This window comes from Rosa chinensis, chromosome 5 (assembly GCF_002994745.2).
Source record: "Rosa chinensis cultivar Old Blush chromosome 5, RchiOBHm-V2, whole genome shotgun sequence".
NCBI lineage: Eukaryota > Viridiplantae > Streptophyta > Magnoliopsida > Rosales > Rosaceae > Rosa > Rosa chinensis.
The window spans coordinates 26,206,283-26,220,405 of NC_037092.1; the positions used below are offsets into that span (position 1 = coordinate 26,206,283).

Sequence of the window (14,123 nt, forward strand, 5' to 3'; positions counted from 1 at the left end):
TATTGTCCTTTGAATACACCAAGATATCATCAATGAACACAATCACAAAACGATCAAGGTACGGACGGAACACTCTATTCATGAGGTCCATAAAAGATGCAGGAGCATTAGTCAATCCAAACGGCATTACTCTAAATTCGTAGTGCCCATAACGTGATCGAAATGCAGTCTTGGGTACATCAGACTCCCTTATTCTCAACTGATGATAACCCGATCTCAAATCTATTTTGGAAAAGACCTTAGCTCCCCTCAACTGATCAAAGAGGTCGTCAATACGAGGCAAAGGGTATTTATTCTTCACAGTAACCCTATTCAACTTCCTATAATCAATGCACAACCGTAAAGAGCCATCCTTCTTCTTAACAAATAAAACCGGAGCACCCCAAGGAGACACACTAGATTGGATGAACCCCTTATCCACTAGTTCTTGCAACTGAATCTTCAACTCTCTTAATTCAGCTGGGGCCATTCGGTATGGTGCCAAAGATATGGGTGTGGTGCCAGGGAGCAAATCAATAGTGAAATCTATCTCCCTAGCAGGAGGTAAACCAGGTAATTCATCAGGAAATACATCTGGAAATTTCCTAACCACTGGTATCTCTCTTATACTCAACTCTTCCCTGCTAGTGTCCACTACATGTGCCAAATAAGCCTGACTCCCCTTATTCAACAGCTTCTCAGCGGTCAAAGCGGAAATCATACAGGAAGCTAGAACATTACGATCTCCCTGAAAGGTAATCATTGGCTTCCCTGGACTTTGAAAGACCACAATCTTACGAAAGCAATCAATATTGGCCCGATGAGTCGCCAAAAACTCCATCCCCAAGATTACATCAAATTCAACAAGGTCTAAAGGGATTAAATCAACTTCCAAATTAACACCCTCAATCAAAACATCACAACCTCTAAAAACCCATCCTATCTTAAGCGATGCTCCCGCAGGTAATAATACATTCCATTCACCCATAAGGAGCGATGATGGCACATTCGCAAAACATGCAAATCTACTCGACATAAAAGATTGCGAAGCACCAGGATCAATTAAAGTATAAGCAGGCTGACCAAAAACAGACAACGTACCAATAATAACATCTGGTGAGTCGTGGCCCTCCTGCTGCGTCATGGCATGCAACCTAGCCTGAGTGGTGGGACGTCCTCTCTGACCCCTACCCCGCTGCGGGCTGTTGCGGGCTGCTGAACTGATATGGGTACCGCTAGTAGAAGCCACGGTACCACTAGTAGATGTACCGGCAGAAGACTGACCCGCGGTCTGATAAGGAGTAAATGCAGCTCTCTGGGTCAATAGAGGGCAATCCCTCCTATAGTGGCCCTGCTGTCCACACTCAAAGCATCCGCCTGGCTGGTATTGCCCAAACGGGGCTAGCTGTCTAGCTGGAGCCCTGTGCTGACCACTAAAACCAACCCTGCTCTGCCCAAACGGGCGTCCACTAAACTGCCCCCGAGGGAATCTCCTGATACGCCCCCGCGTCTATAATGAGATCCAGCACCAGACCCACTGCTCTGTCCGCTGCCTGCTGAAGATCCTGACCCAGAGGTAGAAGCAGCCTTCTTGGGTGGGCCCTGACTGGGGCCACCCAAATCTCGAGGTCGGACACCAGACATATACCTAGTCTCAAGTCTTAAAGCAGCATTAACAACCTCAGCATAATCACTAAATGGCACTCCTGTCAGCTGCTCGGAATAATTACCCCCCAAAGCATCAACAAACCTATAAATCCGCTCCCTCTCAGTGCTAACCATATCAGGCACAAACTGGGCTAGCTGGGTGAACCGCTGCTCAAACTCTGTCACGGTCATGTCCCCTTTCTGTAGATGCAAGAACTCATATTTCATCCTATCCCGGATAGCTGTGCCAAAATATCTCTCACTAAAGTGCTCTTTGAACTGTTCCCAAGTGATTAGGCCATCAATCTCTAAATCCCTGCTCATATAAGACCACCAATCAAAAGCCACACCATCCAGAAAATCCACCGCTAAACCCACTTTTCGATCCTCTGGGCAATGGATTTGAGTGAAGACCCTCTCCATTTTATTCAACCAATTCTGGGCATCCATAGCATCAGGAGCATGAGAGAAGCTATAAGCTCCATGCCTCTTCGCTCGCTCCATGGTAAAGTCAGTTCTGGAGCCCGGAAGCGTTGCAGTCAACTGCTGCACAATACGTCCCAACGCTTCCGCTATTCCTCCAGGAGTATGCTCATCTCCTGGAATGGGAGGGGTCTCCCCACGAGTCCGGCGTCTAGGAGGCATAGCACCTGAGATTAAGAGAGAATTAGATGACTCACAACGAAGATACTAGGACAACTACCTTATACACTTGAAGAACACACTAGTATCGAAGAGCACACGATGGGGATCCGCCGCGGTCGGGCCATCACTCGGAAGATACTAGATGTCCTCAATTGTATAAAGTAGTATAAATGACAGGAAACGGGAAACCTAATGCTTTGATACCAACTGTCAGGACCCACCCCGGAATTACCCTCCTAAATCCTAGGTGGACCTGCGGGGCCCACTTTTCGAGAAAATTCGACAGAACCTCCCCTAAAAATGGGCAACCCTAAACCTGCTGAAAACACTCCTCAATAATATTTATGCTATGCTTGAAGCCACCCTGCTTCCTAGCAACAATCCATAATTCTCCAAATATAAACATCAAACTCCACAACCAAAACATCTTAAACAAATTACAACCCAGCAACTCAAATCGTTCAACATCCTCCCAAATTAAACCACTCTCTTACACACATAATTATACAACTGTATAAATCCACTCTCAACAAGTATCCAGAGCAATCTAAGGAACACACTCGAAATAGTACAATAAGTAGGTTAATCAATAACCTACTGAGAATGGATGACAAAGGTGGTACTAGCCTCCACTCCTATGCCGGTCAGCAACACTGTGATCTGGGCAATTTAAAACAAAGGGCCCAGGGGGAAAGTACATAAAAACGTTAGAGTGAGTGGACAAAATAAATAAGTATAAAGGAAGATAAATTTATACTTTCCCACAAATTTACAATATAAAGTCTCGATGCATGCAACGTTTATAAAACGTATTTCTTTAAATTTAAAACTCAACAACACATACCAGCCCCGCTGGATAAAATAACTCGGACTAGCCCCGCTAGTCAAATCATAAAAGAAATATGGGGAAGAACTTTCACCATACTAAAGAAGGGAGCCTCATAGGCTCGGGTCGGAGTGTCCCACACTCTGGAGCATCCCATGCTCTGCTCTTACTCGCCTACGAACACATAGTAAGTAGGGAGGAGTACTAATAGGCTAGCTAGCAATATAATATATATATAACGACCCAGGTATGGTGAGTAAAAACTAATAAAATCTCATAAATCCTTAAAGCTTCCCCATGTCCCACGTATAAATAAAATACGGGTACGATTCCCAACCGTACTCGGAATTACATATAAGGCCGTATAAAGCCGTATAAATTAACAGCGTGTCCCACACGCTAAAGAAATAAATAGATCAACAATGAGGCATTCCCAACGCCAAAATCGTAATCAATAAATAATCATAGAGATTTATTCCAACCAAACTCAATTTATAAATAAAGTCTTAAATTGATGAGTATAAATCCTGAAATCACCTCGAAAACCATTTGTCGAAAATCAACCTCAATTATAAAATCGAATCCGAGCATAACAACTTTATCTCCAAAACTCACAACCGGTATAAATCACAATTACTTCATGAGAAACAATATTTAAAAGTAATTCCATAAGATAATTCACAATTATCTTTATATGCTCGGAAAATACGTTAATAAAATAAAACAGGCTTTAATAAATAAATGCATGCATCACTTATTTAAAACAAACGTCCACTCACAAAGTACGGCTAAGCCTGCCGTCGATCCAAACCCTCCTCGAGGAAATCCTCCTCACGTCCTGTACAATATAACGTTCGTAACTTTAATTTCGGGTTGGAAAACTAAATTGGATTAATTAAAATCAAACCTAATCTCAACTTTATTTGTCCAATTTCTCTCAATGTTCTTCACCAATAATATGCCTTTAATGTATGGCTCAAAGGCCAAACCGAGGAAATCCGATGGATGGATTCCTCGTAATTCGATTAACAATTTCACCATTCTTTGAACAAACACCAATATTCATATTCAATTCACCTCCAAATCCATTTCCAAGCTACAATTAATAAACTAGACGTATAATCGATCAATTATAGTAACAAGAAGTCAAAATTTCCGGCCAAAACACTGACTCACGCGCCACCTACAGTGGCGGTGCGTGGGTTTCACGCGCCGGTGCCAACCTCCACCTCCGGCCACCAAATTTCAGGTACAACACCTACTCAACACACTGATTCAACTTCATAACTACAACATTTCCAAATAACAACTAAAAACAGTCGAAATCGATCAATGAACAAAACCCAGAAAAATCAAGAACCCTAACTTCGATCCGGCCTCTACACTTCAAATCATGATACAAGGCCATAGGGGAAATGATCAGTGAAGAAAACCGAACCTTTGACGGCGAAATAGGGACCGGAGGTGGCCGGAATCGCCAGAAATCGGCAAAAGCTTCAAACTGCAGCCGGAGGGGATTTTGGCTTCGATCCGTGGTTTTCCGGCCAAATCGTTGAAAACCAAGGTTGCTAGGGTGATCGGAGGGAGGAGGTGCTCCTCTGATGACCGGTGGCACGCCGGTTGGTGGCCGGAATCGCCGGAAATCGATGGGAGGAGAAAAATCGCCGAACCGGAGAAGAGAGAGCTCGGGGGGGGGGAGGAGAGAGAAAGAGGAAGGGTGGGTTTCCGGAAATGGAAACCTACCCGGGGTAACTTTCTATTTTTATCAAAAATTACCATGAACAGTAACTTCACATTTTTGGCCATAACTCTCGCATACGAAGTCCGATTTTTACGTACCACATATGCACGCGCTCGGTTTAACGTCCCCTACAACTTTCATGAAGAACATTTTCTCAAATTTTGACCCGAATAAAAAGTCAACTTTTAGGGCCACTAAAATTTCCATAAAGGTTAAAAATTGAAAATATTTAACAATTACCGTCCAACACGAAAGTAAATCATTAATTCTAGGTTCGGGACGTAACACACAAAGTCACAAACAATATCAGAAATCAAAGTAGAAAACTAGAAAACCCTAAATCTAAATTCCCAATTTGACTAATTTGATCACATACCAGATCCCGGAGAAGAGAGAGATGTCAGAGAAGAAGGAGACGTCAGAGAAGAGAGAGACGTCGGAGAGTTGAGAGATGAGAGATCCGTTGAGAGAGTGACTTAAATGAGGGATCTGAGATCGGCTGTATGGGTAAGGGGGGTATTAGGTTTTCCTTTTCATTTAGATTCAGTGAGGTAAGGTGTACTGAAAGAAAAAATAAAATCAATCAAATATTGACACATAATATAAATTATATATTTTTAATATATATTAGGAAAATCTGTCGGATCGGTTTTCAAACGGTCGAAAATAAGTCCAACACTGATTCCGACCCGCATACAGTAAGTTTCGGTTTAGCAAATATGGGTTTTTTGCTTTCTTAATTCGGTTCAGAAACCAAACCATATTTTTCGGTTCGAAACGGTCGAAAAACCATTTTGCATTCAGTTATGCTCAGGCCCATGATCCAGGACTGCAAGCGACTCTGTTTGGCACTTGTACCTCTGCAGGGAATTTTTGAGGAGGATTTGGTAGAGGTTCCTGTTACTACTATTGGGAAGGCTCCGAAGAAAAAGAGTCATCCTCGTGGTCATTGGAACAAGCCCAACCAGGTGATTGTGACTCCTGTTGCTAAGAAGTTGGAGGAGGTTCTCCTACCCCAGGACGGTTAGGGGTGCATTTTTATTTTATTGCTTTGAATAACCGAGCGTTTGCTAGCCCCTTGCTCCATGCTTCTTGCCCTTAATCGTTGTTGTTTGCTAGTTGACGAGCGGCAATGTACCATTGAAGGTCTTAGGTGTCAACGCACTTCATATTGGTTGCTTTGATTTAGGGTTGGTTTGGTGAAGGGGTTCTTATTTATGCTTTTTCTTTTTCAGGTTAGTCTTTTTTTCTGTTGCTTCTCTTTTTTGTTGCTCTACTCTTTGTAAACTGATTTGTGCATCGAGATGCATTATGAGAGATTTTTGAATCCTTCTAGCTTGACCGAGTGAGGTCGTTATTAATGGAACCTAACTCTATTGTCCTTCAAAATATATATATATATATATATATATATGACGAGAGTACTCATTATTTTAACAAAGATTCTGACCAAAGCTCCAAAATGTCCGACATGGGACTAGTTGGTGTACCACCTGCGAGAAAAATCCAGTATTAGATATCCAAGTTTTGGATAAACTACATTCAAGTGCTGTTATTGATAATCAACCTAATTCTAAATATACTAAAGCTAAACTACGCTTTTACTGGGCATTTCAGAAAAGACAAAATGAATGAATAGTGGCAAGACGGTTTTACCCTTCTGTGTTTAAAGAAATTGCCCTCTGCAGCTAACTAGGCCCTTTGGTGCCACGCAGTGCTGTCGTGTCTTTCGTTCTTTACTCCATAGAAACAGACGGAGAGAGAAGATGAAAGAGTATTGAGAGAGAGAGAGAGAGAGAGAGAGAGAGAGAGAGCGAGGGGGAGAGGGGGGGGGGGAGAGAGTATACAACTCTGATTTCGGCTTCCCTACTGCGCCCTTCCTTTCTCCTCCACATTATCAGCTGTGTTCCTCTGATTAGCCGTTGTTTTTCCTGTTGAGTGGTAGGGTCAGTGAATTCTTGAAAAATGTCTACTTCTCTAGAACTTCCTAATAGTCTATGATATTAAATAAGTTTGTGTTTTCCATTGTAATTATTAGGGTTGGTATTTCCCAATGTTAATTATGGGAGTGGTCTTCTAGGGGTCATACTCTAGAACGTGCATCTAGTCCCTATAAGAACATGTATGTATTATCTTGAGAAGTCAGAATGAATGAAAGTGTTCAATTTAAATATTGGCGGTTGATCCCCTTGAAGTGATCCCAGCCCTCTATTCTATTAAGTTTCCAAGTTGATAAGGTCTCACTACTACAAAAAGGTCATCAGACGACAGTGGATTTGTGTTGTGTGATGACCAAGCTCACCGTGGTCTAAGTGAGTGTTGTGTGATTGAAAAATCAGACAACGGTGATTTCACCGTTGTGTGATAATAGTTTGCTCAACAGAAATACCTATTTCCGTTGTGTGAGTTCTGCGCAGCATGTGCCTGGCATGGCATGCGCGGCGATGCCTCGGCACATTTAGACAACAGAAGATGAAATTTTGCCGTTGTCTGAGATTCATGACACACAACAGGTATGACTTATTCTTTGTTGTCTGAGATTCATAACACACAACGGATATAACTCATTATTTATTGTCTGAGACTACTAACAGACAACGGATATAACTTAATATTTGTTGTCTGAGGTAAGTAACACAAAACTTAAGTAAAATTATCTCCCTTGTCTGTTGATTACTCAGACAACAGTGATCATTTTATTTCTGTTGTGTGTTATGAATCTCACACAACAGAATTTTGTTTTCTTTTGTTGTTGGTTGTTAGTTCACACAATAACTATATTTGGTTATCCATTGTGTGAATATTGTAATCAACTTGGGTACCAACCAGTGACTGTTGTAGGAGAAGCCTCAATTTTGAACTCTTTTATCATCATACAACACATGGTTTTGTATTGTGTTGTATGACTTAACCTTGGACAACTTGGATTGCCTTAACAAATTGTGTGAGAAGAACTCAAACAACATACTATTTTTATTAACCATTGTGTGAGCATTATAAACCATTCAGAAAACATAGAAAATTGAGACTGTACTTGTAAAATGTTCTAGCTAGAAAGACCTAAAATACATAGATTACTGGCGCTTTCCTTTAATGCACCTTCATTTGTTCTTGCCGAAGCTCTCTTGTAGGCAAAGATCTTAAGTAGCCTCTTGATCTTTTACGTCATTGATCCTACACATGATGGACAAGGACCTTGTAGAAGCTCTAGTATTGACTCCAGTTCTGCTCACCCAAAGACCATACCCTTTGAACACATTAAAGACTCTCTAGCTGATTGAAACATTCTTCAACAAGTCCTAAATGCTTTGCCCACAGTGCCACTCTACCCATATATCTGCATAGTCAAGAACACAAACATCTAACTTCATTTATTCGCAAGCAATCAATCATATAATGCTGGAAACAAATTATTCACTGGGACATCTAATAAAAACAACATCAAAACAAAGGTCATTTTCAATTAATCTTGGACTTGGACTATTTTCAAGAGCTGCCCAGCCACCAAATCAAAAGTCAAGTTCATTGGAGCTCATTTCGCAGCTTGGTAAAATGCCTAAGCCAACACCCAAATATGCTCAACACCTCAAACAACCAATTATTCAAACTTTGCAAACAAATCCCAGCTAAGAACAAGAACATGTTCAAGAATTAGTACTACCTTGACATTAGTGTTTCTGAGCCTAATTGCTTCCTCAGCATCAGTAAGAGCATGTCTGTAATTACCAAGCTCCTTCGATAACATCAACACATCACATGAAGTCAGGAACCACGCTACAATAACACAACCAAGTGGAACACACCCAAATAATAATAATCAATCACTGGAACAATCACTTCACCAAACACCATACAACTGTTCTAAGACAAAGTCAACTCAAATACACAAGCAAACCACATGGGAGACGCATGTTCAGACCCAACAAAGCATCTCAGTAATTCAAATCTCGGTACGAAAACCCAGAAATACAAACACGAAATAAAGAACATTACCTTGATGGAGACCTTACTCTTCACTTGGGTTTCCAGAGCCTCACTCATAGACTAACGCAAACCCCCACAACCCCATCAGAAACAAAATTAATACACAAATAAAATATCAATTAATTCAAAAGGGCAAACCCAGTTCCGTAACACAACCAAATTCACATTCAACTCTAAGTCAATCAAACTCTAGGACATAATTAAATCAAAGAACAATTCCACCCAGAACCTCTAATTTTACCTTTGATGCTTGTCAAAAACCCAACTGAGTCTACAGCTTCTTCGACATCAAATTAACTCAATTTGAGTACAAAGATTGTCTTCCGATATAATTACCTGACTGTAAAACAATATTCAAAAGGAAGATCAGAATTATCTGTAGCCCGCTTATCTTTGATGGTGCTGTTGAACTGAAAAAAGACAATAACATTACTTAGATGATAAACATACACATATGTACACATATCACATATGATAAACCAGAAACTCAAGATTGTATTTACAAAACACAGAATTAAACTACTTACACTCTTAGAAATATGGGTGTAAGCTGGATCATTTAGGTACGTAAATGAGGTACCAGAGTCCCAAATTGCATAGAATTCAAGATTAGCAACACTTTTTCCAACGGCTATTTGAGTAACCGTAATGTTGTAAGTTGGACTGGTACAAGTTCAAGAGCAGAAGGTTAGTAAAACTTTGATGATATTAAAGACAAAAACGTTTAATTCCAAAGTATGTACACCTGTCATCTGCATATGCACATTTAAGTTAACCACTCACTATTTATCTCTGACATAGAATGGTGTTTCTGGTTGGTCTACACTTCCATTATCACCAAATCTGATCCTACCACTTCCGTTAATTCCAAAACACATGGAAAAAGAATTTGAAGCAAGCCCCTGTTTTGCTAACATGCTAGGAATGGATACATCATCCATACCAAGCCCTAATAGACCATTGGGAGCTGCCCCACTTAACAATATACCAGTTTGATTCCTACCACACCTGCACAGAGTAGAGCATCAACATCAAAAGTGCCCTAAACCAGTTAAAACTGAAATGTAGGAATTTACAGAACCAACTAGTGGCATTGGTAAGTGTCAAAGCTTCCAAGTAGTGTTTAGCCAATTTCTATCCATTTTAATGTCCATGCTTTATGTGTTACAACGGCTATAGGTGATCCTACATGAACTCCTTTCTTTGCTTGGTTAGCACTTGGTTATCCTCTCACAATTTTCTCCAAAATTTATTATTTCAGTTTAACCCTGAAGTTATTTCATAGAATTTACAGAGTGCGAAGCTCTCAATTCTCAAAACAAAATGATCAGGAGGAAACTATTGGTGCTCTAAAGTCAAAAAGCAAATTAACAACCAAGGAAAACACTATAAAAATGGAAGAGAGTAAACTTCACTTAAAACAAAAGCTGGTATGCTAAAAAAATAAAAAAAGGTATAGAGCTCTGAAAATAATTGAAACGATTGGATAATTTCATGAAAACTTACTTCCAAGAAGGCTGCATTTGCAGGATCATCCAGCCTCCGCAGCGGACCGTCATCTATGGAAAAGCCATTCCTCCAGAAAGTAATGGTGTGATTGATGGACTCAGGTGGCTGAGGTGCAGCAGTTGGAACGGTCTCTCCTGTAAGGCCATGTTTGTTTCCCGGAAAATTGGCATTGGGAAAGGAAACACTTTCCTTTCCTGTGTTTGGGACAGCCATTGGAAGGGAAAGTGTTTCCCAAATGAAGGGAAAAAGTGGAGGAAATTCATTCCCTCCCCTCCCCTCCGGATTCACTTTCCCATGGGAAAGGAAATTGATTCCTTTCCTTTCCACCAACCAAACATAGCCTAAGTGTTCTAGCTGTTCCAGTAAAACTTTTTGAGCTTGACGAAGGTTCCAGAGGTCCTTGTGCAAACTGTTTGGCTTGAGTGAAAATTGAATCCACGTCACCCCCGCCTCTGGTGGGGTCTTGGACAAGCATACCACTGGAACAACCAAACAACATTAACAATTGCAAATTATTAAACATGCTACAGGGTAGGCCTGGGCACGGTCCCAGCCCGGTATGTAATTTGTAAGGCCCGGGACCGAGCCCGAATATTTCGGGTCGGGCTCAACTTTAGTTTTTCAGTTTTAAGGACCGGAAAGGCCAGGACCGAAAAAAATCGGGCCGGTCCTCGGGTTTTTTCGGGCCCAAAAGGTGAAAAGGAAAAGAAAGGGGAAAAAAAAAACAGATCTGGAGAGCAGATCTTGCTCCAAAGCACCTTTCCACCACCATTGAAAGTCTGGGTTCATGGAATCAAGCTCAACTCGGATTCGTCCTCCGATTTTGGGGTTGAGTACAGACGAATCTGATGGGGAAGGAGGACTAGGGAGAGAAAGGACAAGAAAAGAAAAGAAAAGAACAGACAGTGGAGAGTCTGGGGAGGAGGAGAAGAAGAAGAAGAAGATAAGGAGAGAAGAAAAATGGGGGACAAAAGAGGGGAGGGAGGTAAGAAGAGACGGGAAGATAAAAAGGAAAGAAGATAGAAGAATGTGAAGAGAGAAAAGACAGAAGAAGACGAGTCCAGAAAGAAGAAAGAAAAGAATAAAAAACTAAAAGAAGAAAGTGAAGAGAGAGAAGAAGACAAGAGTCAGAAAGAAGAAAGAAAAGAATAAAAAATTAAAAGAAGAAAGTGAAGAGAGAGAAGAAGGAGACAAGAGTCAGAAAGAAGAAAGAAAAGAATAAAAAACTAAAAGAAGAAAGTGAAGAGAGAGAAGAAGGAGACAAGAGTCAGAAAGAAGAAAGAAAAGAATAAAAAACTAAAAGAAGAAAGTGAAGAGAGAGAAGAAGACAATAGTCATGTATAATTAGTTTGGGCCTTCGGGCTTTTATTTTTTTGACTTTCAAGGACCGGGCCCGGACCGTTTGTAATGCTTTCGGGCCGGGCCTTGTAAAACTATAAAATTATTGTTTTAAAGCCCGGACCATTTGGGCCTGTCCCGGGCCGATTCCGGGCCGATTTTCGGGTTTTCAGGCTAAATGCCCAGCCCTACTACAGGGTCTATATCTGGATAAAATAAAAACTCAAAGAAATTTCAGGTTGACAAAAGCAAGAATGTCTAATAAACTTGACAATGATTGGAACACATTTTGTCCTCAATTCCAAAAAGTTGATTCTTGTTAAGGCTACCTACAATTGGGACATAATGATTGGAATAACCTGCTTTCCGATCAAAACAATTTTTGCAAGAAGTTCATGATTGCTTATTAAACACATATACCAACAAAAGAATGTAGCATTGGATTTCCATGGGATAGAAGAGTTTGTCTAAACCAAACTCGAAAACATATTCAGTCGAGTTAGATGGTTTCTCCTGCAAACCCTTCACTTTTCTCAGTAACCTATCAATTGCTAAGAACACAAATTTGCAGCCTAATGCAGTAAGTGAGTTAATATGGCAAATTACTAACACAAACCATTGGATTCTATATTCACATTACTAAACCAGCAAATTATCCTTACTAAGGAAAAAGCCAATAATTTTACTCCAAAGTTTTGCGAACCAAATAAGAATATACCTTTTCTCGCCACCAGTGTAGTACTCCTTGGGCTCATCGGAGTCACTGTCAGACCCATCCTTCACCGGACGCCGATTCAGATCGGAAAGCGTGCGAATGCCGCCACGTGTACGCGCAGCCGGCGGCTTGTTGTCCTCCTTGCTGGTCCCGGAGGCGGCGCGTTTGGACCGGAGCTGGTAGGCCGGGCGAGACGGAGCCGGCGACGGGGAGCGAGAGCGCATGGGCGACTGGGAGGGCTAGTACTTGGGCGAGTGTGACGGAGACGGCGAGAGCGAGTGGGAGGGCTGGACCGGGTTGGTGTTGTCCAAGAAAGTGGAAACGGCGGCATCGAGGTCGTAATTGTGGGATTCGAGGAAGAAGAGGGCTTCTTGTTGGGAGGCGGAGGTGATCTCGCAGAAGGAGGTGATGACGGTGTCGTTTTGAGGGCTCGATTCTTGAGCTTCGGCTTCCATAGTGTTCCTCTTCTTCTTCTTCTTCACTCTTTTGATCGGATTCTTGAGCTTCGGCCATGGTTGCAGACTTGCAGATTGAGATTGAGAGAGCTTTCAAGAGAGATAGGGGTTTCGCACAGAGATAGAGAGAGAGGATGGTGAGAGAGATCCAAATAGGCCGCTTTAGGGTTTGTGAGAGAGGATTGAGAGCGGACTGAGATTTAGGGTGTGTCTGAGAGGACTGACTGGGAGTTTCATTTCGTTTTGTCGAGAGAGTTTCAAGAGTGTTGGAGGCATAATTAAACTTCAAATAAATTCTAAAGTGACTCACACAACACAAACCTAACAAACTGTTGTAAGAGTGCACTACAAAAATCAAAATGCCAAACACATGGAGGGAAATATACCGCGCCCATAGCATTTTGGCTTAAAATGTTGCCGCCTATATTCCAACTTCACACAACAGAAAAGTATAACTTCTGTTGTCTAATTTCTACAACTTACACTAGGTTTACCTTGTGGAAGACATTCAAGCAAGCTTCCTCAAAATTTGGCATCCAGTTTTCAATCACACAACGGAAACCTCAAGCACCGTTGTATCAAGTAGCCCAAATTTCAGATTTCAAGAGGCAACCAAGACTCGAGAGTGGAGGGAAATCTGCCGCTCAATTTTTAAGGCTCAGACGACGGACCATGCTTAATTCCGTTGTGCAATGTAGTTCCGATAAAAAAGTTATCACTTTGTTGGCATTCACACAACAGAATATAATCAGCACCGTTGTATAATAAAACTGACTTCAACACACAACAGATGATTTGTGTTCCGTTGTGTGACTAGTGTTGTGTGATTAACTTTTTGTAGTAGTGTCTAGTCTTATCATTGAGATTTGCTAAACCGCTGTTGTAATCAAGAATCTTTTTTTGGATTGGGTTGGGCTTGCGGTGCTTGATGGTGGTGAGTATCGGTCTCATCAGATTTCATTATGGTTTGTTGATTGTCTGATTGTTTGCTTAATGATTTGCATGTTCTTCTTTGGCTACGATTGCGGCTGGATACCTGCATCTAAGGATTCTAGGCAACAGCAGCTCCGCAGGTTTGTTTCGTTGTTATAGGCAACATCAAAAACGGAGACTTTGCTTTCAGATGGAAAGCAACCATTCTCATCAAGGTTTTTCTATCCTCACCATTTGGATTATTACTTCAATTCTTTTTGGTGAGACATTTGATTTTGTTTTGGTTACTGAGAGAAATCAATGCTTTATTGCTTCCTGTGTTGATCTTCACAGTACTTCTATTATGGGAAT

At 41.3% G+C, this 14,123-nt stretch overlaps 3 protein-coding genes across 5 annotated transcripts; all 3 read right to left on the reverse strand.

The window, feature by feature from the left end:
* Positions 1-1,380: 1,380 nt before the first annotated feature.
* On the reverse strand, positions 1,381-2,271 carry LOC112203531. Its single transcript, XM_024344490.1, has one exon. It carries the CDS (start codon positions 2,269-2,271, stop codon positions 1,381-1,383), a length of 891 nt encoding a protein of 296 aa, XP_024200258.1.
* Positions 2,272-7,792: 5,521 nt separating this feature from the next.
* LOC121048817 (aspartyl protease family protein 1-like) lies at positions 7,793-9,815 on the reverse strand. Of its 3 annotated transcripts, XR_005800912.1 has the most exons (4): positions 9,606-9,815; positions 9,350-9,485; positions 8,500-9,232; positions 7,793-8,175 (listed from the first exon to the last, which is right to left on the reverse strand). XR_005800912.1 is itself a non-coding variant. In XM_024342341.2 (3 exons), the coding sequence occupies exons 1-3, from the start codon at positions 9,761-9,763 to the stop codon at positions 9,155-9,157; spliced, it is 372 nt and encodes a 123-aa protein (XP_024198109.1). In that variant the 5' UTR covers positions 9,764-9,815; the 3' UTR covers positions 7,793-9,154. The 3 variants fall into 3 exon arrangements, 1 of the variants encoding a protein (XP_024198109.1); XR_005800913.1 differs by having other exon boundaries at positions 7,793-9,162; XM_024342341.2 differs by having other exon boundaries at positions 7,793-9,232.
* A 459-nt stretch (positions 9,816-10,274) lies between these two features.
* On the reverse strand, positions 10,275-12,622 carry LOC112201465 (plant UBX domain-containing protein 4). The gene is made up of 2 exons (XM_040507293.1): positions 12,388-12,622; positions 10,275-10,810 (listed from the first exon to the last, which is right to left on the reverse strand). Exons 1-2 carry the CDS (start codon positions 12,606-12,608, stop codon positions 10,591-10,593), a joined length of 441 nt encoding a protein of 146 aa, XP_040363227.1. The 5' UTR covers positions 12,609-12,622; the 3' UTR covers positions 10,275-10,590.
* Positions 12,623-14,123: the final 1,501 nt, after the last annotated feature.